This window comes from Cutaneotrichosporon oleaginosum (assembly GCF_008065305.1).
Source record: "Cutaneotrichosporon oleaginosum strain ATCC 20508 chromosome Unknown ATCC20508_contig04, whole genome shotgun sequence".
NCBI classification, from domain to species: domain Eukaryota; kingdom Fungi; phylum Basidiomycota; class Tremellomycetes; order Trichosporonales; family Trichosporonaceae; genus Cutaneotrichosporon; species Cutaneotrichosporon oleaginosum.
The window spans coordinates 1,261,571-1,284,872 of NW_027072173.1; the positions used below are offsets into that span (position 1 = coordinate 1,261,571).

Below are 23,302 nucleotides of genomic sequence, written 5' to 3' on the forward strand. Positions count from 1 at the left end.
CGGCAGGTGTTACGGAAGTGGTATAAACCAGATGTTGCCTCAGTAAGCCTTGCACAGACGAGCTGAGCAGGACGCCAGCATGTGGCACTTCAAGCCACGCAACTGTACGGCTGTCCGGCGAACACGAACCGACAATGGTGAAGGACGACCGGTGTTACGGGCCAGGGCGCCTGTCGTCCCAACAATATGCCGCCCTGTCCGCAATGGCAGCGGGTATCGTTGCATGACTACACAACCCTCCGATGCCCGTGTGCCAAGCTCTAAACGAGTGCCTTGCAGTATGTTTGCGTTCCGAGAAGACTAATTTGCCCGTCCCGGTGTGTGCAAACGAGCCGAAATGCTCTGGGAGCTACGCGCGAGCCAGCTGCGGTATAGTAGTCACTTCCCGTCCAGGTTTCTCGAGGAGGTGTATTACGACTTTAAAACATTGGTTAGAAAGGGTGGAATGAGTCACGGCTGCCATGGCGCCTTGCGAGACCTGGCCACGCACTCCCATAGAGGTTGAAGCGGGACGGCTTGCGGAATGCCACTCACCTACCTCACGCTGCCAAGCCAGGCCCGGCCGCTCTCGAGTGCGTACGACGCGTGGACACCCATGACCCAGTTCGCTAGGATGGCCATCTCCTCGGGTTTCCAGGTCCTGCACCGGTGGTTTGCACGATGCAGAACAGCGACCGTCACCCGCCCTCTGATGTGCTATAGCCACGACAGTTCACTCCTCGGCATACTAACGTACATCGACCAAGATCCTAAAGTATACTCTAATTGTCGTACGGCAGTCGCTTGACAAAAAGCACCTTGCTCTGGTAGTCGCGCGCGTCCCAGTGGAGCTTGAGGCCCGAGTGCATGAGGTCGGTGCCGGTGTAGGTCTTGCAGTCGATCTCATACGCTGCCATCCGATCGAGGCCCGCGAAGAACAGCGGCGGCGCATACCGGTGTATGCGCGCCTGCATGCAGAACGCGAGGAGAACGCCCCTTCCCCCGCCCGGCATCATAAACAGCGCGGCGGGGTAGTTGCTTTCGGGCGCCGCGAGGCGATACAAGTCGCCGCCGAGGACGTACGGCGACACCTTCTCGGAGAGCGCGATGATGTCGCGGACGCGTGCGCGCTCGCCGTCGTCCAGCGCCTGCAGGTCGAGCTCGAAGCCGAACGAGCCGCCCATCATCGCCACGTGCGCGCGGAACTCGAGCGGCGTCACCCGCTGTACTTGGTGGTTTGGGACGGCGGAGACGTGCGCCCCCATGCTGCTGGGCGGGTAGACGAGCGACGTGCCGAACTGGATGTGCAGGCGGTCGAGGCCGTCCGTGTTGTCGCTCGTCCAGCTTTGCGGCCAGTAGTGGAGGAGACCTGGGTCGAAGCGCCCGCCGCCGGACGCGCACCCGTCCCACAGAATGTGGGGGAAGCGGCGCGTCAAGCTGTCCACCACGCGGTACAGGCCGAGCATGTAGGCGTGCGCCGTCGAGGGGGAGGGCAGCTCGTGCATCGCGCGGTTGTTGTCCCATTTCACGAAGGAGATGTTGGCGGACGCGAGCACCGACCCGATCGCGTCGATCAGGTAGTCCTGCACGTCGCGGCGCGAGAGATCCAGCACGAGCTGGTTGCGCTGCTCTGTACGCTTGTGTCGCCCGGCGTGCAGGACCCAGTCTGGGTGCGCCTCGTATAGTTCGCTCTGGGGGTTGACCATCTCTGGCTCGACCCAGATGCCGAATTTGAGATTCTGGTCGCTTCCGTGTACGGAGAGAGAGGTGGCGCGGCTCACGAGGTCGTCGAGCCCGTTGGGGAAGCGGTCGGGGTTCGGCACCCAGTCTCCGAGCCCGGCGTGGTCGCCCGTCCGCGGGTGCTTGACCCCAAACCACCCGTCGTCCATGACGTAGAGCTTGATGCCGATGTCCGCGCAGTCCTTTGCCTTGGTGTACAGCTTTTCGGCGTCAAAGTCGAAATACATGCCCTCCCACGAATTGAGGAGCACGGGGCGCGGGCGGTAGGTCCACTCTGACCGGCTTAGGTGATCGCGGTACAGACGATGGAAGGATCTGCTCATCCCGCCAAGACCGTGGTTCGAAAACACGGCAACACTCTCGGGCGCGGTGAATGATTCCCCGGGAGCTAGTTTCCAGTCGAGGTGAAGCGGGTGGAGACCGATGTTGGCGCGCACGCGGTCCGACACAAACTTCTCGACCTCGACGGCGAAAGAGCCCGAGTACACGAAAGAAAGGCCATACGCCGGCCCACTCGTCTCGGTCGTGTCAGACGACACGAGGGCTACAAAGGGATTGAAAAAGTGAGACGAGTACCCGCAGAGGCTGTGAAACCTGGCGTCAGCTGTCAATCATGAGCTTTAATCACCCTTGGGTTCCTGTTTCCACGCGGCGGCGAACTTGGTTGGCCTCACGCGCCCAGTCGCCTGTCAAGTAGACCATGTCCCACTCCCCCGCGTCGAGATTGAGCGTGAAGCTGGCTGCGCGCTTGATCTCGACGTCCTGACCACCCTTGTTGGTAATGGTGTACGACCTCGTGACGGCGTTGTGTGCCGGGAAGACAGAGTAGCGGAGGGTGGCTACGAGCCCGCTCTCTTCGTCTTCAAGCGTGATGATGACACTCGCCACGTCTCGCTCGCCCCCAAACGTCGCGGGCAGCCCTTCCAATTCCGGCTTGCCCCTCACCACTTCGTAGCCCGTGTACTTGAACTCGGTGACGGTATGCCCCGCACCGGTTCGGATGTGGATGGCTGGCAGACGAAAATCGCCGCGGCCCACGTCGGGAAGCTCTCGCTTCTCGTCCGTCAAGCGTGTCGCCCACCCCGAGATGTGCTCTGGGCCAACCTCAGTCGGCTGCACTTCCGCAGGCGTGCCAAAGTGGTCGTGTACGAGCTCGCCGTTCGCGTCGACATGGAAGGCGTAGTTCATGCCGAAGGCATTGAGCGAGAATGCGCGGCCATTCTGGACATTGACATGTGCGATCTCGGTGTCAGCAGCTGCGATCAGCGCGTGTAAGCATAGTGCAACCCACCCCCGCTGCTTGTGAGTTGCGTCATGATGTGTGCGAGATGGAGATGAGTGTGAAGTTGAGATTACAGTCGCTTGTTACAGCGGTGAGGGAGACCGTCAGCTTGCGCTTGACGACGGCTGACCGCATGGGCATGGAGGTGGGCCAACAAGCCGATGTCTGGGCGGCTCATTAACGGTTAATAACGGGCCGAGGTGGCCGAGTGGAGGAGATAAGAGCCGATTGATTGATTGATTAACGAGATGAATTACACGTGGAATGTGGTCTGTCACCCTCACCGGGGTGTGAGATGGGTGGCGTCAGGGACTAATGTTGTTGTGGGACGATGGAGCCAGGATAAATAAAGTGGAGGTCCTCCTTGGCGGGAAGCACGGGGTGGAGTCGGTCGACCATCACAACATCTCCATCTTCTCTCTACTCTCTTTCACCATGAGCAAAGCTCCTCATACTCAGCTCAAGGGACTCGCCATCTCCACTCTCTCAAACCAACTGCCTGCCCGCCTCAGCGTCCCTCCACTCCCCACACCGATCCATCGCCGCCTCGTTCTCGCCATCGCCGAAGATGGGCTCCTCCTCAAGCCCATAAGCTCCGCGCCTGTGACAGATGACCCAGCTGTCTTGATTAGATGGGGACTCAAGGGCAAGGTCGAACCGTGTGACTCTGCACCATCCAGCGATGGCCACGGCGTCGACATCGGCGGCGTGCTCGGCATCGTCCGTTTATGGGACGGTACGTCACCTACTAACCGAGCTGACGCTAGCCGCATACCTCTGCGTCTTCCTTCCCCCGACTAAGCAGCCAACGCGACTCTTCCCCGCCGACGACCCATTTCAGCAGGAGCAGAGGGTCGTCCATGAGATCTTCACGCTCACTGATGTCCACTTCGTCCCCCTCGTCCCCGACCTCGCCAAGTCCCAGATCGCACATCTGGCGAGGATCATGGTGCGTCATGCGCTCTCTTCTTGCTGACTGACATAAGGCTAAACGGGCACCAAAAGGGCCCAAGCTCAAGACGCGATGGCGCCTTCCGTGGTCGCCTGCGCTCGGCACCGCCCCGTCGACGGATGAGTCATCGTCCGAATCCGACTCCGAGGTCGAGGGAGACCTGTCCCGTAGATCGTCTGAGGCTCCCGAGGCCGACGAGACACCGATTCCACTCCCGCCTCGTCCTGAGGAAGACACTCCCGAGGCCCGTGTCAAGCGGCGCCTGTCACTGGGCTGGGGCCGCTTCAAGCCTCGATTGGGGAAGCCTAAGGCCAAGCCTCCAGCTAGTGCGGCAGCCGCAGCGGCCGCAGCTGAACAGGACGAAGAGGAGAGAGGTGAGGAGCAGGAGATGACGGCGCTTCCCGAGGTGAAGGTCGAGCCGCCACTGGACGCGGTTCTGGAAGGGAACGAGAGCCGCTCATCCACACCAGTGGAGGTTCCCCCTTCGCCTTCTCTTTCAGCCACTGGAAGTGTGGGGAGCGACAGGCCATCGCTGTCGGGAACGCCGGCATCCGCCCCACCGATTGACGCCCCGCAGCGTCGCGACCTCGAATCCAAAATTCTGCGGCAAATGAAACAAGAGCTGGGCTCAGGCGAGTTCTATTACTCCTTCGAGTTTGACTCCTCGCACTCGCTACAATACAAGAGGCATCGCCTTTCGTCCAGAACGGCTTCAACGTCTTTGCTGGAGCAGCTGCTCGGTGAAGGCGGTACTCCGGATAAGCCTTTCTTCCCGCGGTCCGGAAATACGCCCCCTACGTCGCCAGGCGCGCGCTCCGCCAGGTCAACAGCATCAGCGGCAGAGATGGGTGAAATCGTTGAGCCAGACGTGCATCTCCCCCTGTGGAGGCGGTATGATCGGCGATTCTTCTGGAATGAACATCTCCTGCGCGACTTTATCGACCTTGGGTTGCACGCATACATCCTCCCCATCTCCCAGGGTTGGGTGCAGGCCGCAACATTCACCATTCCACTTCCTCCAACACCGGCGGACGAGGAGGCTCCGCAGCCGATTCCTGTCAGCATCGCCCTCATCTCGCGCCGGAGCAAGGAGCGTGCTGGATTGCGCTACCAAAGACGCGGAATTGACCACGAGGGTCATGTCGCCAACTTCGTCGAGACAGAAATGCTCGTGCGCGCCCTCGTTGGCGGCAAGGTGTCGCTTTTCAGCTTTGTCCAGATCCGCGGCTCGATCCCGCTCAAGTGGAGCCAGGCGCCGTGGTCCATGAAGCCTCCACCAGTGCTCGACCTACCCGTTGACCAGACGTTCTCTGTGGCCAACCTCCACTTCGACGAGTTACGTCAACGCTACGGTCCAGTCGTGAGTCGTCACTCAAAGTCCGTCGATCCTCAGCTGACCACAGACTATCGTCAATCTCTCTGAGCAGCATGGGCGCGAGGCCGCCGTTACAAACGGGTTTACGGAATTGGTCGCCGACCTCGCCCGCCCTGATCTTACCTACGTTCCCTTTGACTTCCACGAGCACTGCAAGGGCATGAACTGGGCCAACATCTCAGACCTCATCACCCAGCTTGACTTTGACACCATGGGCTACTTCTGGTCATTGGAGGGCGAGGCTGTGCGTGAGCAGCAGGGCGTGTACCGGACCAAGTGAGTCAATAATCCTGGTACGAGCTAAACAACCAGCTGTATCGATTGCCTGGATCGCACGAATGTAGTGCAGTCCGCAGTGGCGCGCCACGTCCTCACTCAGATGCTCCTGCAGCTCGGCGTAGTCGTCGATCCGGCAACCAGCAACATCGAGCCCGTGTTCAACGATAGTAAGCCGCTGAGTGACGACGGCGCTAACATCAGTTTGGGCCAACAATGGCGATATGATTAGCATGTGCTATGCGCACACCACGGCGCTCAAGGGTGACTTTGTGCGGACCGGCAAGCGCGACATTTCCGGCATGGTAGGCCCTCTTTACAGACCTCTCAGCTAACCCCAGCTCAATGACGGCGTCAGTTCCCTCAGCCGCATGTTCTACGGCGCTGTCACCGACTTCTTTGCCCAAACCGTCATCTCCTTCATGCTCGGTCACCGCAACTTGGGCGTGTTTAACGAGTTCCTCCAGAATCTGCAGACGACCGAGCGGTCTGCCCTCATTAAGCAGTCGCGCATCCGTGCCGCAGCCAGTGAGGCCCTGTTTAACATTGTGGAGCTGACAGCAGTCGAAACGAGCTCTGCACGTGTACTGAGCGAAGGCGAACACCGCGTTGCGGGGTGGACCCTCCTTTCGCCCGACCAGCGGAACACCAAGGTCTCGCTCAAACTTGAGGAGAAGGTCTTGCTTCTGGTAAATTTACCCGTTGTGCTCGTAGGCTGACGACAGACCAAACAAGCCCTTTATGTCGTCTCCTTCAACTACACACTCGAGAAGGTGAACGAGTTTACACGCATACCGCTAAAGTCCATCACCTCAATCCAGAAGGGTCAGCACTCGCGGCTGCCCGAGCTGACATCAGGCGCATACATCTTGTCAGCCCTGCAGGAGGCCGGGCGAGACACGACCGAGAACGCAGGCTTCGTGATTCATTTCTCACCTGCGGACGAGGGCACACGGTACAGCATCTACTCCATCCGGGCAAAGGAGGTGGCGACACCGGCTCCTAAAGGGCTACTGAGCACGCCATCCAAGCTCAAGCGGCTGTCGAAGGAACCTACGCCGACGAGCACGCCCAAGACGCCACCTGCGGTGGTGGAGCACTCGGCCGTGGACCCGGACGCAGACGAGTTCTTCGCATTCAAAGCTCTTCCGCGCGAATTCGCCGCCCGGAACGGTCCTGCGTCCGATGACGAAGACGACGACGACATCGGGCTGGAGTCGACCGAGACGTGCGCCGCGACGGTCGAGCGCATCGTCCGGCGTATCCGGGACCAGTGCGCGCGAGTCCAGGACGTGGGGGACGACTTTGTGGAGAACAAAGATGTCGTCAGGTATGTCATAGATCCGGGGCTGAGCTGACAGCAGTGTGGCGGACGCCGAGAAGCTCGTGTCGGTGCTCGCGCGTGTCGACTACGCGTGGAAACGCTTCCTCTGGCTCTAACAATATGTGTATCTATACCGCCGTATCGTAACCAGCACTTACTACCCTGCCCAGTATAACCCAGCACTCTATGCATCTTGCCTTAATTGCGGCCTGAGGTTTGACGAGCTGGGGAGGAGAGAGTCAAGTGCAGCTTTTGGAGACGTAGAGCAGAGTTGTCTCTGAACAGGGCTGTCAGGTGGGTGTGCTCTGAGAAACTTCCACAGCGCTCCTCACTTCTAGTTCTGAACAGTGCTACGGGCTCGTCACTGTGTCACGACGACGTTCCGACCACCCAAACCAGGGTTCGTTACGTCCTCACCGACCACTGCACTGTTCAGCCCTTGCATCTGGACGGCGCTGGTGCCGGCCTCTACCTCGGCACCTCGATGCCCCTCCCATTACAGAGCCGCGGCTGACACCCCCTCCCCACCCCTAACTTCTCAGCACAGAAAAATGTGGCAACGCTGTGTACAAGCTAGATACATCGTGGCCACACAGTGGCAGAGTCGTGGTCGTGTCGCGCTCGAAAGGGTATATTAGGCGCGAGGAGCTTGGGTGTCGTCGCATGACAGATCTAGAGGCTTTTGACCGGCACCAATCACTCGGCGGGCTTGTCGTCCTTCTCGCTCTCTTCCTTCTCCTCTTCCTCCTCTTCCGACTTCTTCTGATCGCTGTCCTTCTCTTCGTTTGATACCGTCTTCTTCGCCGTCTCAGATGCCTTCTCTTCCTTCTCGGGTTGGGCCTCCACCTCGGCCGTCACTTTGGTCGCAACTGCTACCTCGTCGGGGCGCGGTGCCTCACGCGCGCCAGCGAGACCGATGCGGCCGATGGGCGAGCGACCAACGGGAGCCGGCACTTTGCGTCCTGCGTCAGAACCTGGCGGGGAGCGGGTAGTCGTAGCAGGCTTGGAGGGAGGAGAGACTGCGCTCTTGCTGCTGCTGGTACTGCTCTTGAGAGGAGCGTTCTTCGGGCCAGCGCTGGAAGACCGCTTGGTGGGAGTCTGCGTCGCCTGTACAGCAGCTGCACGAGCGCGGCTCGCCGCGGTGCCCTGCAGCAGCCGAGACGTGGACGCACTGGGCGCAGAGGGCGGCGTCTTTACCACAGCCGGGACTGCCGCCGGGGTCGAGTGGCGCGGACGCCGTCCCGTCGGCGTGGGAGACTTAACAACAGGGGTGGACGTGGCACCGAGACTTGAGCGTGGACGCATCTTAGCCAAGCTGCTGGCCGTGGGCTTGCCAGGGCTGCCGCTGCTCCCACTACCCGAGCTGCTACCGGTGGCCTGGGAGACGACGGGCGGTCCGGTACGCTGCTTTGGGAGCGGCTGCGGACGCTCGGACGGGCCCAAGTTTGGGCTCTTCAGCTTCGGCATGCTCTGTCTAGGCTTCAGAGCGCGGGGCGGGGCCGGCGACACCGAGCCAGGCGGCTTGCTGGGCCGCGGGAGGGGCTTGCCGTTGCGGTCCTTCAGCTCGGAGCCCCTGGCGTTCTTGAGGTCCTTGGGATGGTCATTGTGCTCTTTGTGATCCGTGGGGTCTTTGTGGTGTGCCTTTGGCGTGACGTGGTTCTCACTCGGCGCCTCCTTGAGGACCTTGGGACGAACCTTTGTGACCTTTGCCTTCTCTCTGCTCTTGATGGAGGTAGGCTCGGAAGGCTTTGCCGGCTCCAGCTCGGGCTCTGGCACGACGCTCACGACAGGAGGGGGCGGGGGAGCGGGCTTGGGAGAGAGCTCGAGCGTCGACTCGGGCTGCGAGGGAATGTGGGGGGTTGTGTTGGAGGGCGAAGTTTGGGGAGGGGAAGTGTGGGAAGGGGGAGCGTCGTCGCTTTCGGCCCAGCCGCTTACTCGGCGGCCTGAGCTCGAGCTTGGGCGACGGGGAGTGGCATCGCGCGTCGCCGCGATCTGGAAGCGGGACACGAGGGAGGCGACCTTGGGTGAGCGAGACGACAGACAGGGGAAGGGTGGGAGAGGGAAGAGGGGAGGAGAGGGATAGGAAGAGTGATGGGAACTGGGGTGGGGCACGAGGGTGGGAGTGAAGGGGCGGGGGGTGTTGAGCAAGAGGAGGGGGCGATGCGCGGGCGGTAGGGAGGGCCGAGGTGGGGGGGTGAGGGGGGCGGCGAGGTGTGTGCTCTAGAGGCAATGAGGCGCGCGGAGATGCGATGCGATGGACGACATGCCAGTCAAGGAAGACGGCATCGTGCCATCCAGCGTGAGAACGACCCCGCGGTCCGCGAAGATGACCGGCGCGCGGAGTCCCCTCAACACCACCCCGACTGTCTGAAGCAGTGGTCAGGACTTACGTTGCCCTGTGAGCGCTCGATGGGGAGCGGCCTGGAGTCAGCGGGGACTGTGACGGTGCGTACATGTTGGAGGATGGCGAGGGTGTGAGAGAGAGATTGTTGTTGTCCACAGAGATGGCGAGGTCGAGATGGACAAGGTGCGCGCAGGCCACAAGCTCGGGTCCAGGGCGAGACGCGTCCCCGCGCGATCCCTTACGTTATTTGATCCCGACGCGCTGGGCCATTACGTTGGACATTACGCGTGCTTGATTCCCGCAGCTCGCATTCTCATACTCTTACTCTGGACACGATGCATTCCATTATGTCCGTCCCAATAACCTAGCGCCGGCGCCAAGCCAAGCTCGATACAAATTACAACGGCCGAGAATCCATACTGCCCTCATCGCTCGTCGCGGTAGCCGTCTGGCGGCGAGTCGTAGCCCACATACTCGCTCGACTGCCGGTCGTATGACTCGTGCGAGTAGTCACTGGGCACGAGGCGCGAGGTCATGGCCAGCGGCGAGGATGGCGGGTGCGTCGACGTCGCCGAAAGCGGCGGGTGGTGCAGTGACGAATGCGAGACCGTGGAGAGGGGCGAGGGAATGTGCGAGCCGTGCGCCGTGTGCGGAGTGGGTGTCGCTGTCGTCGGCGTGGTCCTGGGCGACCCAGAGCTCGATACCGAGATGTACGGCGCCGATGTAATCACCGACAGCGCCGGAGGCGGAGCACGATGGGTGGGGGAGAGAGGCACGCCGTCTGGGTCGGCGCCGAGATTGGGTCCACCGAATCCGCTTCGAGCAGGAGTCGGACGCCGCTGTTCTGCCCACGCCGGGTTGTACACTGGCGGAACGAGCTCATACTCGTCCACCGCACCGCCGTCCTCTTCCTGCGCAACCTGCCGCTGCGTTTGCTGCCGCTGCAGCGCGGTCCCATGCTTGAGTTCCGCCGCAATAGGGTGTACTGGCTCGTTATTATGCGTGCCAATGCCCGTCATGCCCGTTAAACCCGTCATGCCTGTCAGGTGCGGACCCATCGTCCCGCCAGCGAGGAGCGTCCCACTAGGGTGCAGCGTTCCGCCTGGGAGCAGTGTCCCGCCAGGGCTAGGCGCCATTGATGTTGGTGAGATCGGCGAGATCCCACCTGGGCTCGGCAAGGTATGTGTCGTCCGGAGGCCTGAGGGGGATGGGAGAGTGGAGTGTTGTGGGGTCGGATCGATGGGAGATAGTGGCGGAGCCGACTCGTTGCCAAGCAGTGGGGTGTGTCCTGACCCGGATGCAGCGGCCAGCATCGCAGCCTTGCGCAGAGCGCTGCCTCCGTTCGCCACCGGCTCAGCCACGCCGTTAACCGGTGGAGTGGGCGCGGGGGAAGGGGTGACATATGGCACTGGACGCGCCGCACCCAGATCGTTGAGCTCGATATACGGGTCCTCATCGACCTCAAAGTTGGATGACGACACCTCCTTGGGCATAGGCTGCGGCCTCTTTCCCTTCTTGTCCTTGCGTTTCCGTGCACACAACCACCATATCAACAGCGCGATGATGATCGCAGCTCCGCCCACACCACCGACTACGCCACCGATAAGTGCAGTCTTGTTGCTTTTTTCCGGCTCCTTCTGGCCTGGCATGATTGGTTTGCTGCAAGTAAGCGACGACGCCCCTGGCCCAAGCAGCGATCGTGCCACTCACTCTCGTTCGTTGTAAAAGGTCACGCTGGTCAAACCCAGCGACGTGCCATTTACCGGGTTGTTGTCCCAGTTTTCGTATGTCGTGATGCCAACGCTGTAGTTGGTCTCTGGGTCAAGCGGCGCGGCATACAGCATCGACGGGGCTTGCCACGAGTTGTAGGCGGAGAAGAGCATCTGCGAGTCGGCGAGGGGCGGCAGCGGGTCCCAGTCAAGACGGAACTCGTCGCTGTCCGGGCGCACTGTGCCATTGATAACAATCCAGGCCGTACGAGGCGGCACGGTCATGTTGACCCTGGCACCGTTCTCGCCCACCAGCGAAGTAAAGTTAATAGGCTGTTGGTTGCCTGTGCATCAGCGCATTTAGACGTGGGTGACTCACCGCCGCCGCCGAGCTTGTTCCACACCTTCCAGTCGCCGGTAAAGTTGTAGAAGGAGTTGAGTGTGCCATTGTCGTAGACGAAGGGCTCAATGTCGATCTTTGTGTCTTGGAGCTTTTCACTAAAGGGGTCAGCGTGCTCGCTCTCAAGACGCCCGACAGATCCGCAGAATGGCGCAGAACTCACTGCTTAATCGCTGCTCCTGTTGTAACGCGAATGCCACGCACCGTCCAGTTCCCCGAGTAAAGGGAGACCTGGATCTTGTGGAAGGCCCAGATGAGATTGGTGGCGGAACAGATGACGCCCGGCGTTGGAGTGCAGTTCATGGGAGTACGCGAGTCGATGATCATCTGCAGCGGCGCGATGGACTCTGAGTAATTGAGCCCACGCACATCGCCGAGCAGATCAAAGCTCGTGAGGGGAAAGTTGAGGAAAAGGCTTGGACTTGCCGAGCCATTGGCAAACTTGCCCGACTCGCCAATGCCGGCCTGCCCGTACTCGTACGTTGTCCAGTTTGAGCCTGAAAAGGTGTCGTTCCAGGTATAGCGCGAGTTGTCGTCGTTAGTGGGCGCGGGAAAGTAGGACCACATGGCCGAGGTGTCGGCGATGGTGTAGTTGAAGAAGACGGGATACTGCCATGATGAGCCTGGCTGCTGCGCGGATGCGATCGCGGCGAGGCCGGCCGCGGCGACTATTATGAGCGCCGGGGCCATTGTCGGCGGATGCCGTGGCGAGACAGGGCTGTGGGAGGGGGGTGGGGGGAGAGACTCTTGAGGAGAATGAAGATGTTGTGAATGAAGAGATGGAGATGAGAGAGAGAGTGAGAGAGTCACGAGGTGTACAGGAGGCGGCGACGAGGAAGGTGGAAGCAAAGCCACCACACCGCAGCGCCGCTGCCAAGGGCCCTTGGGAGAAGGGAGCCCGCCACCTGCCACCTGACCGTGCCTTGGCAACGCTGCGCCCTCCCTCCGCCCTCGGCCCTCGGGCGCCCTGGGTTACAGCAGGGTCCCTAATTCTCCCATACAACTGTGGGTATTACACTTCCGCTCGGCCGTCGAGGCTCTCTCACTCCATTCACTACTCCTCCCTCGAGCTTGCTGCTTGTCAGTCTCAGTCACATCGTAACAGAGGCTACATAGCCCAGATCTCCTGTGGAATACTGTACTTGGCCACCAGCTGAGTGGCTTCGTGGCTGATTCCGGGCGGCGAGATCCCGCCCTTCGAGACACGTTTAACGTGTCTCGCTGGCCGTTGGCCGCCTGGGCCGTCCGTAGATTGTGTGCTGTAGAGTAGCGCGGCAAGGGCGTGTCGAACGCGCTACGATGCTTGGGCGCGCATAGCGCGACTACTCTCTGTATCCCACGGCCCACGCACTACTCTTGAGATCTCACTCGGCTTCGTCCACGCCCCAGAACCATCTCGTTCTCACGCCCTCCACTGTTCAGTGGCCGGAAGAACCTCGCTTAATCTCGTCACGTGCCGCAAAAGTTGGCCACTACCTGCACTCATCTCATCTCGGCATCATCACCATCCTCACCACACCACACCACACTACACACCACCCCCACCAACAACACCATGCGGCAAAAGCGCGCAAAGGCGTACAAGCGCGTTATGGCGCTGTATGTCGGCACATTCGGGTTCCGCACCCCGTACCAGGTCTTGCTCGGCGACGACTTCCTCCTCGAGGCCGCCAAGCAGAAGGACGTCGACTGGTGGAAGATGCTCGGGACGACGGTGCAGGGCGAGGTGAAGCCGAGTGAGTGGGCAGACGTGGAGTGAGGGAGAGAGGCAAGGCTGGGCGGGGAGGTATAGCATGAACTTCTTCGGCCTCTGTGCCCCGACCACCGCTCACACCAGTGATCACGCAGTGCTGCATCGAGGCGCTGTATCGCAAAGGCAGAGAGTTTCAGCACGTCGTCGACATGGCGAAGCGCGCCGAGCGCCGCAAGTGTAACCACCGTGAAGCGGTTGCACCAGGGGACTGTTTGAAGGACATGGTTGGTGAGTACTCGGCTAGGCGAGGCAAGGCCGGATGTGGGCGGGCTATAGGCCGCTTCGGCTAATGTGACGCACACTGACCCCCAGGCGACACGAACAAGCACCGCTACGTGTTGGCAGTGCAGAGCCAGCCGCTGATCGCGAAACTCAGCACCACCCCCGGCCTGCCCGTGATGCACTACAACGCGCGTGGGGTGCTCGTCCTCTCTCCGCCGTCGACGGCGACGGTGCGCGCGAAGAATGCCGCCGAGGAGGAGAAGCGGAGCGCGGGCGCCAAGCTCCTCGACGGCGTGGTGGACGGCGCGAATGTCCTCGGTGCCGGCGCCGCACCGGAGGAGGGGCGGCGGCGTAAAGTCAAGGGACCTAATCCGCTTAGTGTAAAGAAGAAAAAGGTGAAGGAGCCCGAGGTGGGGAAGAAGCGGAAAGCAGAGGAGAAGGAGGAGGAGGAGGAGAGGGAGAAGGAAGAGGCGGGAGACGACGAGGGGCGGAGGAAGAAGAAGAGGAAGCGCGGGCGCGGAAAGGGTGCCGTCGCGACTGCTATTGCTGAGATCAATGCCGCGGGCGGGATCGGGTTCGGCGCGCAGGGCTCAGACGCGAGCGGGAGCGACTCGGAGTAACGAGATGTATTTTATGTGCATTGGCAATGGACTATGGGGTAGATGGCATCTGCGACAACAGCTCTCCACGACTCCACGACTCCGCGACTCCACTTCTTTCCTCCCCGTTCTCCGACATCAATTAGTACGCGACCCAAAGAGCGGGTGGCATGACTGGCGTCAGTCCGTCATATCAACAACTCGACTCACGGCTGCGCACGCTCTCCCACACATCATTCGCAAGCTCGATGTCCCACTTGCCCTCGCGCTTCTCGCCGCGGCGCAGGATCACATTCTCCTCGAGCTCGGCCTCGTTCTCCGTCTTGAGGAACTCGGCGAGGGGCACCTCGTTCTTCTCGAATGCGCCGTACACGTCTGCGCGGCTGGCCGAGCCCAGCGTGTCCGCTTTGGTCGCCTTGCGGAACTGGGGCACACCGGCAGGCGAGCAGACAAACACCTGGCGTCAGCTTCTTCTTTGGCGAAACTCACAAAGTTCTTGACCTTGCTGTCCTTCGCCGACTGCTTGAACGCGTCCGAGAACGCGCGGCACTGCGGGATCTCGCTGACGAGCGTCGCGACAATCCGACGCGTCAGCGGGCCGTGTACCGGCCCAGCAATGTTCATGACGATGACACCGTCATCCGTCAGCAGGCTGCGGGCTTCTGACCAGAACTCCTTCGTGAACAGGTGCGCCGGCATGCCGCCCGCGCTGAATACGTCGTGCACGATGTACGCGTACCGCGTGCTCTCGTTCGCCTTGTGGTGCACCCAGAGCGCGCCGTCCTCAACCTCAATGTTGACGTCCGGGAGGCCAAAGTAGTCCTTGGCGGCGTCCGCGACAGCAGGGTCCACCTCGACGACAGTAACGTCGAGCCCACGCTTGTTGTAGTAGCTAGCCCCGATTCCGGCGCCAAGGCCGAGAACCAAGACCTTGTCGTCCTTCTTCGGCGTGCGTGCCAACAGGCCAATCTCCTGCAGCGGCATGGCAGCGAAGACACTGTCACCGAGCTCAGCGCTAAGGCCAGTGGGGTCGCTGTTGTCGCGAATCCAAACGCCACCGATGAGTGTCTTGTCGTTACGAAGGAAGCGGTAGCCCTGTCCCACGTTGTCACCAACGACAATGCGGCCGGTGACGCTCGCCACAGACTTGTGGATACGCACACCGTCCTCGGCAAATGGAGCCTGCTTGTACATCGCAAAGCCAGCGAACGCCGTCAAGAGGGGCAGAGCGCGAAGACCAAGAGCGAGGGGAGAGGGACGACGGCGGGTGGGGTACGCATGCGCCACAGGCCGGTCGGTGGGTGGCTGCGCGTCCTTCGCCTCCTGAAGAGCCTTCTTGGCCTTCTTCTCGGCCTTCTCGGCCTTCTTGTCCTGCTTCGTAGTCGCCTTCGTCTTCTCGTCCTTGTCAGTCTTGTCCAGGCCCTTCAATCCCGAGTCGACCACACCGGCCGGCTGCGCGTCCGGCTCGGGGATCCAGAGGTAAATGACGGAAAGAGCGTTGACCATCATGCAAATGCCGAGCATCTGTCGTTAGCCGAGCTACCGTCCAGAACTTACGCCAAGCTCCGGCTCGTCAGCGAGCGCACCAGCGAAGAAAAGGTTGTTCTCCATGATGTCGCTAACCCATGCGAGCAGGCTGACGGGAATAGCAGCGGCGCAGAGCGCCACGAAAGGCCGCGCGGCGCCCTGGCGTGTCACAGGCGGTGTGCAGAACTGTTGTCAGCCGACCAAACTCCATTGACATCAGATCAGTGGACTCACGGGGAAAAGCAAAGCAACAACAGGTGCACACAGCACCACCTGGGTAACTACGGCGCCCCACTCAGGCCCCAGTTCGCCAGCCAACTCGGCGATCCAGCGTCCACTGCGCGCGAGCGCGGGGAAGGCGGCAGCGTAGGCCGCAAAGAAGAGGTGGATTGACTCCTTGGGCCGCTTGGCGGGCGGAATGAACGAGAACGCCGCGGACGAGAGCACGCTCACAGCAGCCAAAGAGGCGTAAACCTCGAGTTTATGGGCTGCGAGGGGAAGGGCGTTGTAGTGCGTGCGCACCAGGTACCTGATCAGCTGGAGGTGCGCCGCGACGATAACGGGGCCGACCCATTGTACTGCTGTTAGGAAAGCGGAGACGGTCTAGCTTACAGAACGGCGCCATGTCGAGGATGGAAAGTGGATGAAGGGAAGAGAAGAGAGAGAGAGATGGGGGGAAAGAACAGCGACACGTTCGGGTATAGGTGACTGCCAACTGACCACCTCCACCGGCTATACCAAGTGGCGGCCATCCGGGCACCACGCGAACAATGCAGTCCCTGTCCATCTGCCATCAGGCCATCTGCCATATGGCCATCTGATCCATCCACGCTGCTCTCCGGCGGTACGAAACAACAGCCACTATGCATCTACATGCAGTCTACAGGTAACACCTCACCAGGCCCTTGCCAGCCTCGGCGCCCATGCTCTTGGCGAGCCCGTCGACCTGGCCCTGGAGGCACAGCATCTCCAACCGCGAGTGCTCCTTGGTGGCGGAGCGGAACTCAGACGAGATGATTGGGAGCTCGGCCTGGCCGGCCTTGCGGCGGCGCGCGTTCTCCTCCTCGCGGTCTTTGACCATGCTCTCGTGCTTGGCCTTCTCACGCTGCAGCTGGCGGTTCATGAACGCGAGGTTGTTGGCCTCGTGCGAGTAGAGCTGGAGACCGTCGAGCGTGTTGCTCAAGTTGCCGGGGAGGGTGGTTGGCAGGGGGTTGACGAGGGGGGCGAACGTGGGCGGGAGGGGAACGGCGGGGGCAGCGAGAGTCGGGCGGGTCTCGGTCGCGGGGGTTGTGAGGGTCGCGAGGAACGCGGACACGAGCGACGAGCTCGTGATCGTCACGGGGAGGAAGGTGAGCATGGTGGAGGCGGTGATCTTGTTCTCCTGGAGCGCACTTGCGTCCCACTTGCCGTCCTTGGCAGCAGCGCGGGCGCCCTCGCTCAGCTTGTACGCCTTGACGCTGAGGTCACCGGACGTGGCAGCCTTGGACGCGTCGTGGATGACAAGGATGGCCTTGCCGCGCCCGGCGGCCTTTTCCACGGCCACGAGAAGGTCAACGGCACCACGCGTGATGAAGCCGCCGTTGTGCGTCGACAGGTAAACACCGACAGGCGAGTCGGGAGTCTGCACCTCGCGGAGGTGGTTGAGCAGACGAGTGGAGTAAGAGGCAGCTGGTGTGAGCACTCCGAGTTCTGAGCTCCTCGATTCTTGCCACCCAATGCGACACTCACCACCGAGGCTGGTCTCGCCGCCGGGGAGCGCGAAGCAGTCCTCAACCTCCATGACACCGTCAAGATCAAGACCAAGCAGGATGCCCATCGCGTCGGGGTGCGACGAGAGATTGGTGTGAGGAGGCGCCTGCCTGTCCTGCTGGAACGAGTGCGCAGGGGGCTGCGGCAGCGTGTCCGTCGAGTGCTTCGAGATCTTGAGGAAGGCCTAGGCGTTAGTTCGCATTCTCCGGGACCAGCGGCGACGCACAAGCGAGTTGAGCTTGACGCTCTCGACCTCGCGCGCAGCCTCAACGTCAAGGAAGCCCTCCATGCGCGCGGGAACCTTGGCCGGGGCGGGGGCGGGGGCGGGTGTCGGCGCAACCTGCGCCGGAAGCGAGGCCGCAATCGCGGCAGCCATGGACGTCATATTGGCGTCTTTTGTGGTGGGGGGGAGGTGAAGGGGAGGTGGATGTTGATGCTGACGGCGGCAGCGGTCGAGGCGTTGACGGCGGCGGACAATGAACAGCAAAAACGCAGCAGGCTCCGCCACGGCGCGGAAATTCGGGAATTAACACGTGGAAAATACGTGAGTTCCACGTGTTTTCGTGGTCCTCAAACTTCCTTCGGAGGATCGACGTACCGGTCTTGTGCAAGACCGACGCCGAGGTTCGGCAGCGCCGATAACGTCTGCAATCTCGGAGAGCTTGCCGTGTTCCGCTCCATATCCGGATCTGTACGCTGCATGTCGAAGATAGGACCGGGCGCCAGGCAACAAGCTGCAGACCGAGGTCCACGGAAGTGATGAGGATGTAGCTGACACCGCTCTGCGGCATGTCTTCCTCACCCCATGTGCACAGACATCCGATCGTCATTCCGGCAGCGCTCAACATGTCGGCCTTTGCGCTGACCAACCGGTCTTGGTGGCTTATCAACTCCCTCTGGCATCGCCAGGTCCCACAAGCTGCTCGCACGTAGGCGGTAGCCATCGCTTCCCTCCTCGGCGCTATCGCTCAGATGTTGGCGGGCTGGGGGTGATCCGCAAATGACGTGTCAGGAAAGCGGAACCCGCCGAATCTTCCTCTTCTATTTACACTAACCACAATGGACGCCGCGGGCACGAGCAACGGCGACGCTGACTCGTACTCGGGCAGCGAGCTTCCGCCACACCGCAAGAGGCATCAGCGCCACCTTCTCGCGTGCATGGGGTGCCGGAAAATCAAAGTGAGTCCTATCAGCGGACGTGTTGACGCAGACGCGATGCCTGGGAAACGAAGACCAAGTTTCACCCTGCCAACGCTGTCAGAGGCTCAACCTTGAGTGTGTTTACGAACGCAAGCGACGCCGGCGAACAGACTCTGCCGCAGCCTCGCCCGTCCGTCCCTCGCCGGCGCCGAAGCCGGTCATTGCACCCCGTGGAGACTCGCATCCCCCTCCACCGCAGCCAGAGCATCGCAATCCGCCGCGTCGCGAGCCGCAAGCTGTCCACCTTCCTCCCGCGCCTCCTCAGCTGCCACATCCCTCTGTCCTCCCTCGCTCCCGTTCCCATCCCAAACCTCACGACCGCCCACCTCACCTTCAACGCCATGCGCATCGCCCTGCCCATCACCACCGCGACGTCATGTCAGAGTCGAGCGTTCGCTTCTCCACGCCCTCCGAGTCGTCTTCGTCAGTCGCCGCGTGCGCGTCCAAGCGCACCGACATTCGAGAGTATCTCGACCCACAGCTACCGCGAGATGTAAACGGAAGCGACGCGCCACCAGAACTTCAGCCGCAGGAAGTGGACGACGGCGAGAATCCTAGTAGGTCCAACTGTCCGAGATGCTGGGAGCTGACAGAAGTAACCCTCGGCCTGGTGACCATACACGAGGCCGAGACGCTCCTCACTTTGTGAGCTTTCGCACGCATGTGCACAAACTGACAACAGATACATGCAACATCTGAACCCCATGACGGCGACCCTCGACCCCTACCTCTACACGTTGCAGTATTTACGCTCCGTGAGCCCTGTTCTCCTTTCCTCCCTTCTGGCGATCTCGGCCAAGTTCTTCCGCAAACACCTCTACCGCGCCTTGTTATCTCACGCCAACTCCGTGATTGATCGCGCCGTCGGCGTAGGTCAGTGCGACATTGGTCTCATCCAGAGCCTCATCCTCCTTGTGTACTGGAAAGATCCCACCGACGCCAGCAGCTGGGTCAAACTTGGGATTGGCATCCGTTTGGGATACCAACTTGGCATGCACATCCCGCGGAATGGGCCGCTGCCACTGACAGAGCTCGAGGCCCGCAAGGTTGCCAACCAAGAGCGGACATGGTATACTCTTTCTTGTGGGTTGTTCATTGCCCGCGCCAGCTCATACCAGCATTTGACAGGCTTTACTCGGATGTATACTCGCTCCCGCCGACGGTCAAGCTTGAGGAGATCCCCGATGCTTTCCCCTGGGCCGAGGAGACGGCATGCCTTGGGTGCGGCGACATGCGTCACGCGTGCTCCTTTTCCTCCGCTTCAACCTATAGGATGTGGGTCAAGTATCGCCGCAACCTCGCCACGATGTCGCAAGACTTGGCGTGGGCGATTCTCACAGAGCTGTATGCCCAGATTGAACAGCATATGAAACGATGGTTCCCCCCGGATCCTGGTGAGTTCTCTATTGCTTGACCTGGTCCACATGAGCCCTAGCCAACCCTAGCCACCGGCAAGATCACCGAGTTCGAGCAGGTCTACCTCAAATGGTTCGACCTGAATCACCTGCTCAAGATCAAATGGCACATGTTGGACCTCTGTGCGCCGTACGAGCGCGATGCGATGCTCATCGACTGGCTCCACCTGGCAGAGTTGTTTACGCTGCAAACTGAGGCGCTGGGAATGCGGAATACCCTGCGATATCTGCAAGATACGAGCGCGACTCACATATCCAGCTTTGGCGTAATGGTGTACAACGTGAGTCCGAAAGGTATGCGGAGCTGACATCAGCTCTTCTCGCGCCTCCCGCACTACCAACGCCGCGTTGTGACGGGCTATGTCAGCCGCCTCTCCAAGTGCTGCGACAGTGCGACGCTCGGCGATGGGGAGACGGTCATGGGTTATGTGGGCCGCTTTATGCAGCGGCTGCAGCTGGTGCTCCTCTCGTCAGAGGAGGAGCACGCGCTGCCGCCGAGCGAGGTGCCGCCGCCTGAGAACCCTGCCAATGCTGGCGCATCGCTGGACCTGGTATGTTGTGTTTGGGCGGAAGGGGAAATGAAGGATGCTAACTATCAGGACGCGTTCTTCATGGGGATGCTTCAAAACGGCGCAGACCCGTTAGCCAACCTTGTGCCGGGGCAGGAGTTTTGGTTCGACCCGAACGTGATCCTGTCGTAGCTTTGCCAGGTTGATTGAGATACGGAGTCGGCTCATTCTTTCGGCCTGATCTCGCAAACGGGCCGATGCCTGCGCGTGGATGATACCCTCGTTCGTCCACTGGCCAGATTCGTCGACTGTCCTGTTCCCAGCGCGTAGGTGGACCAGTGTCGAGGTAATATCCTCTTGCTACGGATTATGGCAACTCTGCGCTGAGATCGCTGAGATGTGCATTGTTGTCAAGATGAGAGTACGAGCACCCTGAGGCCTGAGCGATCTTCGCTCCCTTGAGCCGGGCCGTGCTCCCGCCGCCAGCCACCTCGCCTCCGATCATCATCCCGGCGCTGTCTGTCGACGCCTCTCGCGACCAACCGCAAGTGGCAGCGAAACAGCGCGACTGGCAGGGAAGCGGAGGCGACAAGCCGCCACAAGCTGCAGTCCGAGCGGGCGTGTCAGACTCTGTGCTTTGGTCGGAGACGACCGTAGCTCTGGGAAAATGGAGAGTTAGGTTTCAGGGTCTGGAGATGGATGGAGACCGATACCGGCGGCAGGGGAAGGGCCGAGACGGGAGTAAACGCGGGTAATCAAGGATCCAGGGAAGGGCGTCATTTGAGAGTCAAGGAAGGAAGGGGCATTTGGAACGCGACGACACGTTGAAGCCTCTGACGTCCTCATCATCTCTCATCTCTTCTCATCTACTCTCATCTCCGCTCCTCTTCACTTGGGCTCTCAACTCGCCCCATCTCACATCTCCATCTCCATCGCCATCTCCATCGCTCTCCTCTTCTCTCCACACTCCACACTCCCATCCACCATCTACCATCAACCACCCACACCATGTCTCCTCCCTCCGCCTTCAAAATCGCCCCGGGCATCAACTCGTACGACTGGGGTAAGCGCGGCTCCTCGTCGCTCGCCGCCCAGTTCGCCCTCGAGTCTGTCCCAGACTTCCAAATCCAACAGGACAAGCCATACGCCGAGGTAAGCTTTCTCCTTCTTCTCAGCACCCGTTGCGAGAAGCGATCCAAACACCTCGGTGACATACACTGCGGTGACATACCCCTTCTCAAGTTGGTGACAGTGCTGACTCTAGCTCTGGATGGGCACGCACCCGTCGAATCCTTCTCGCACTGGCACCGGTTTGTTGAGCGAACACCTGGCAGCGCACCCCGAGCTCATTGGTAACAATGTCGCGCAGAAGTTCCCAGACACAAGAGAGGGAGCCCTGCCGTTCCTCTTCAAGGTGCTTTCCATCGGCACCGCTCTTAGCATTCAGGCGCACCCAGACAAGAAGCTCGCGAGCCAGCTCTACAAACAGAAGCCTGATATCTACAAGGGTGAGTGACAGCTGGAGTGGTGTCAGCTTCCTGCGCGCCAGCCGCCCCAAGCTGTGTCAAGTTGCGCCCTGCTCGTACGACGGAGTGCGGCGCCCGGTGGCATATTCCTTACTCCCGCTGACAGCAGACCCCAACCACAAGCCCGAGATGGCAATCGCGCTCTCGCCGTTCCGCGCCTTCCTCAACTTTGTCCCACCTCCAGTGCTGTTGCAGCACCTGGTCAACGTTCCAGAGTTGAGAGATGTCGTGCCTCAGGACGCCATTGACAAGCTGGCCAAGTCGCTCAACCTCTCGACATCGGGCGATGCTGTCGCCAAGGCAGCGCAGGGGCCATTCGAGGACCCCAACGACGCCCAGAAGGATGCGATCAGAACTGTCTTCTCCGCCGTCATGCACGCCAAGAAGGAGCAGTACGAGGGCGCTATTGAGAAGCTCGTCAACCGCTACAAGTCGGGCAAAGTGGCAGAGTCTGAGGAGCCCCTACGCGAGCTCGTCCTCACCCTCAACGAGCAGTACCCTGCCGACGTTGGGACGCTGTGTGTGTTCCTGCTTAACGTGATCGATCTGGAGACGGGGCAAGCTGTCTTCCTGGGCGCCAACGTGCCGCATGCATACATTCACGGAGGTGAGTGCGCGCCCTCCTTTCAACCGTGATCCCCACGCCTAACCCCAGACATTATCGAGTGCATGGCGACATCTGACAATGTCGTGCGCGCGGGCCTCACTCCCAAGCTGCGGGACGTGCCGACGCTCGTCGACATGCTCACGTACGAGGCTGGGCCAGCAGAGAAGCAGAAGCTGCAGCCGACTGAGTTCAACCGTGACCCCGCGACGCTCATCTACGACCCCCCGATCGAGGAGTTCTCGGTCCTGCGGGTGCACCTCGCCAAGGACGAGCTGACTACGCACCGTCCCATCGACGGGCCGAGCATCGCCATCATCACGAACGGCGAGGCGCTCGTCAAGTGGGAGGGCTCGGGCTCGATCCCTGTGGCCCGCGGCGACGTCATCTTCATGGGCGCCGGCGTCGAGTTCAAGTGGCAGGCGAAGCAGGACACTGAGGCGTTCCGCGCGTTTGTCGAGGCGTGAATGTATAATAGATTATGGAAGGGATGTTAAGGATATTGCTTCGCTAGGGAGTGGGCAAGTGTGCCGAGTGATCTATCTGGAGGTCAGCGATGCAGCTCACTGATGTGGAGTCCGGAATGCTACAATTGTGTTACATCAAGAATCACAATTCGACGCTGCCGTACGATGCGCCCACGTACACAGGGTCAAACAATCGTGGGCAGTCTGCGTAGAGGCGATGCGCAAGCGCCCATCGCCCTCGCTCATTCTCGCGCCCCATTTGCGCCTCATCTACATACGCCTCGCCCACCCCACAAACCCGACATACCCTCACACTATTCATGCTAGTACAAACATACACGCCCCGCATC

General features: G+C 61.0%; 7 protein-coding genes across 7 annotated transcripts; 4 read left to right on the top strand and 3 right to left on the bottom strand.

Moving 5' to 3' along the window:
• Nucleotides 1-761: 761 nt before the first annotated feature.
• COLE_04947 (uncharacterized protein) lies at nt 762-3,035 on the bottom strand (the record flags this gene model as incomplete). Its single annotated transcript, XM_018420985.2, has 3 exons — nt 762-2,313; nt 2,348-2,975; nt 3,011-3,035. The coding sequence occupies 3 exons, from the start codon at nt 3,033-3,035 to the stop codon at nt 762-764; spliced, it is 2,205 nt and encodes a 734-aa protein (XP_018276057.1).
• Nucleotides 3,036-3,436: 401 nt separating this feature from the next.
• Nucleotides 3,437-7,044, top strand: COLE_04948 (uncharacterized protein; the record flags this gene model as incomplete). The annotated part of the gene is made up of 10 exons (XM_018426958.2): nt 3,437-3,737; nt 3,769-3,950; nt 3,988-5,313; nt 5,357-5,604; nt 5,641-5,774; nt 5,809-5,909; nt 5,946-6,132; nt 6,169-6,293; nt 6,330-6,934; nt 6,969-7,044. The coding sequence occupies 10 exons, from the start codon at nt 3,437-3,439 to the stop codon at nt 7,042-7,044; spliced, it is 3,285 nt and encodes a 1,094-aa protein (XP_018276058.1).
• A 2,653-nt stretch (nt 7,045-9,697) lies between these two features.
• On the bottom strand, nt 9,698-12,071 carry COLE_04949 (uncharacterized protein; the record flags this gene model as incomplete). Its single annotated transcript, XM_018424258.2, has 4 exons — nt 9,698-10,931; nt 10,983-11,325; nt 11,361-11,479; nt 11,545-12,071. The coding sequence occupies 4 exons, from the start codon at nt 12,069-12,071 to the stop codon at nt 9,698-9,700; spliced, it is 2,223 nt and encodes a 740-aa protein (XP_018276060.1).
• Nucleotides 12,072-12,936: 865 nt separating this feature from the next.
• Nucleotides 12,937-13,976, top strand: COLE_04950 (uncharacterized protein; the record flags this gene model as incomplete). Its single annotated transcript, XM_018425569.1, has 3 exons — nt 12,937-13,117; nt 13,219-13,362; nt 13,447-13,976. 3 exons carry the CDS (start codon nt 12,937-12,939, stop codon nt 13,974-13,976), a joined length of 855 nt encoding a protein of 284 aa, XP_018276061.1.
• A 2,386-nt stretch (nt 13,977-16,362) lies between these two features.
• On the bottom strand, nt 16,363-17,607 carry COLE_04951 (uncharacterized protein; the record flags this gene model as incomplete). Its single annotated transcript, XM_018424260.2, has 3 exons — nt 16,363-17,150; nt 17,211-17,415; nt 17,458-17,607. 3 exons carry the CDS (start codon nt 17,605-17,607, stop codon nt 16,363-16,365), a joined length of 1,143 nt encoding a protein of 380 aa, XP_018276063.1.
• Nucleotides 17,608-18,290: 683 nt separating this feature from the next.
• On the top strand, nt 18,291-20,547 carry COLE_04952 (uncharacterized protein; the record flags this gene model as incomplete). Its single annotated transcript, XM_018419798.2, has 8 exons — nt 18,291-18,410; nt 18,442-18,988; nt 19,028-19,076; nt 19,114-19,514; nt 19,550-19,825; nt 19,877-20,127; nt 20,161-20,397; nt 20,446-20,547. The coding sequence occupies 8 exons, from the start codon at nt 18,291-18,293 to the stop codon at nt 20,545-20,547; spliced, it is 1,983 nt and encodes a 660-aa protein (XP_018276064.1).
• Nucleotides 20,548-21,363: 816 nt separating this feature from the next.
• COLE_04953 (uncharacterized protein) lies at nt 21,364-22,952 on the top strand (the record flags this gene model as incomplete). The annotated part of the gene is made up of 4 exons (XM_018419799.2): nt 21,364-21,507; nt 21,620-21,863; nt 21,991-22,488; nt 22,537-22,952. The coding sequence occupies 4 exons, from the start codon at nt 21,364-21,366 to the stop codon at nt 22,950-22,952; spliced, it is 1,302 nt and encodes a 433-aa protein (XP_018276065.1).
• Nucleotides 22,953-23,302: the final 350 nt, after the last annotated feature.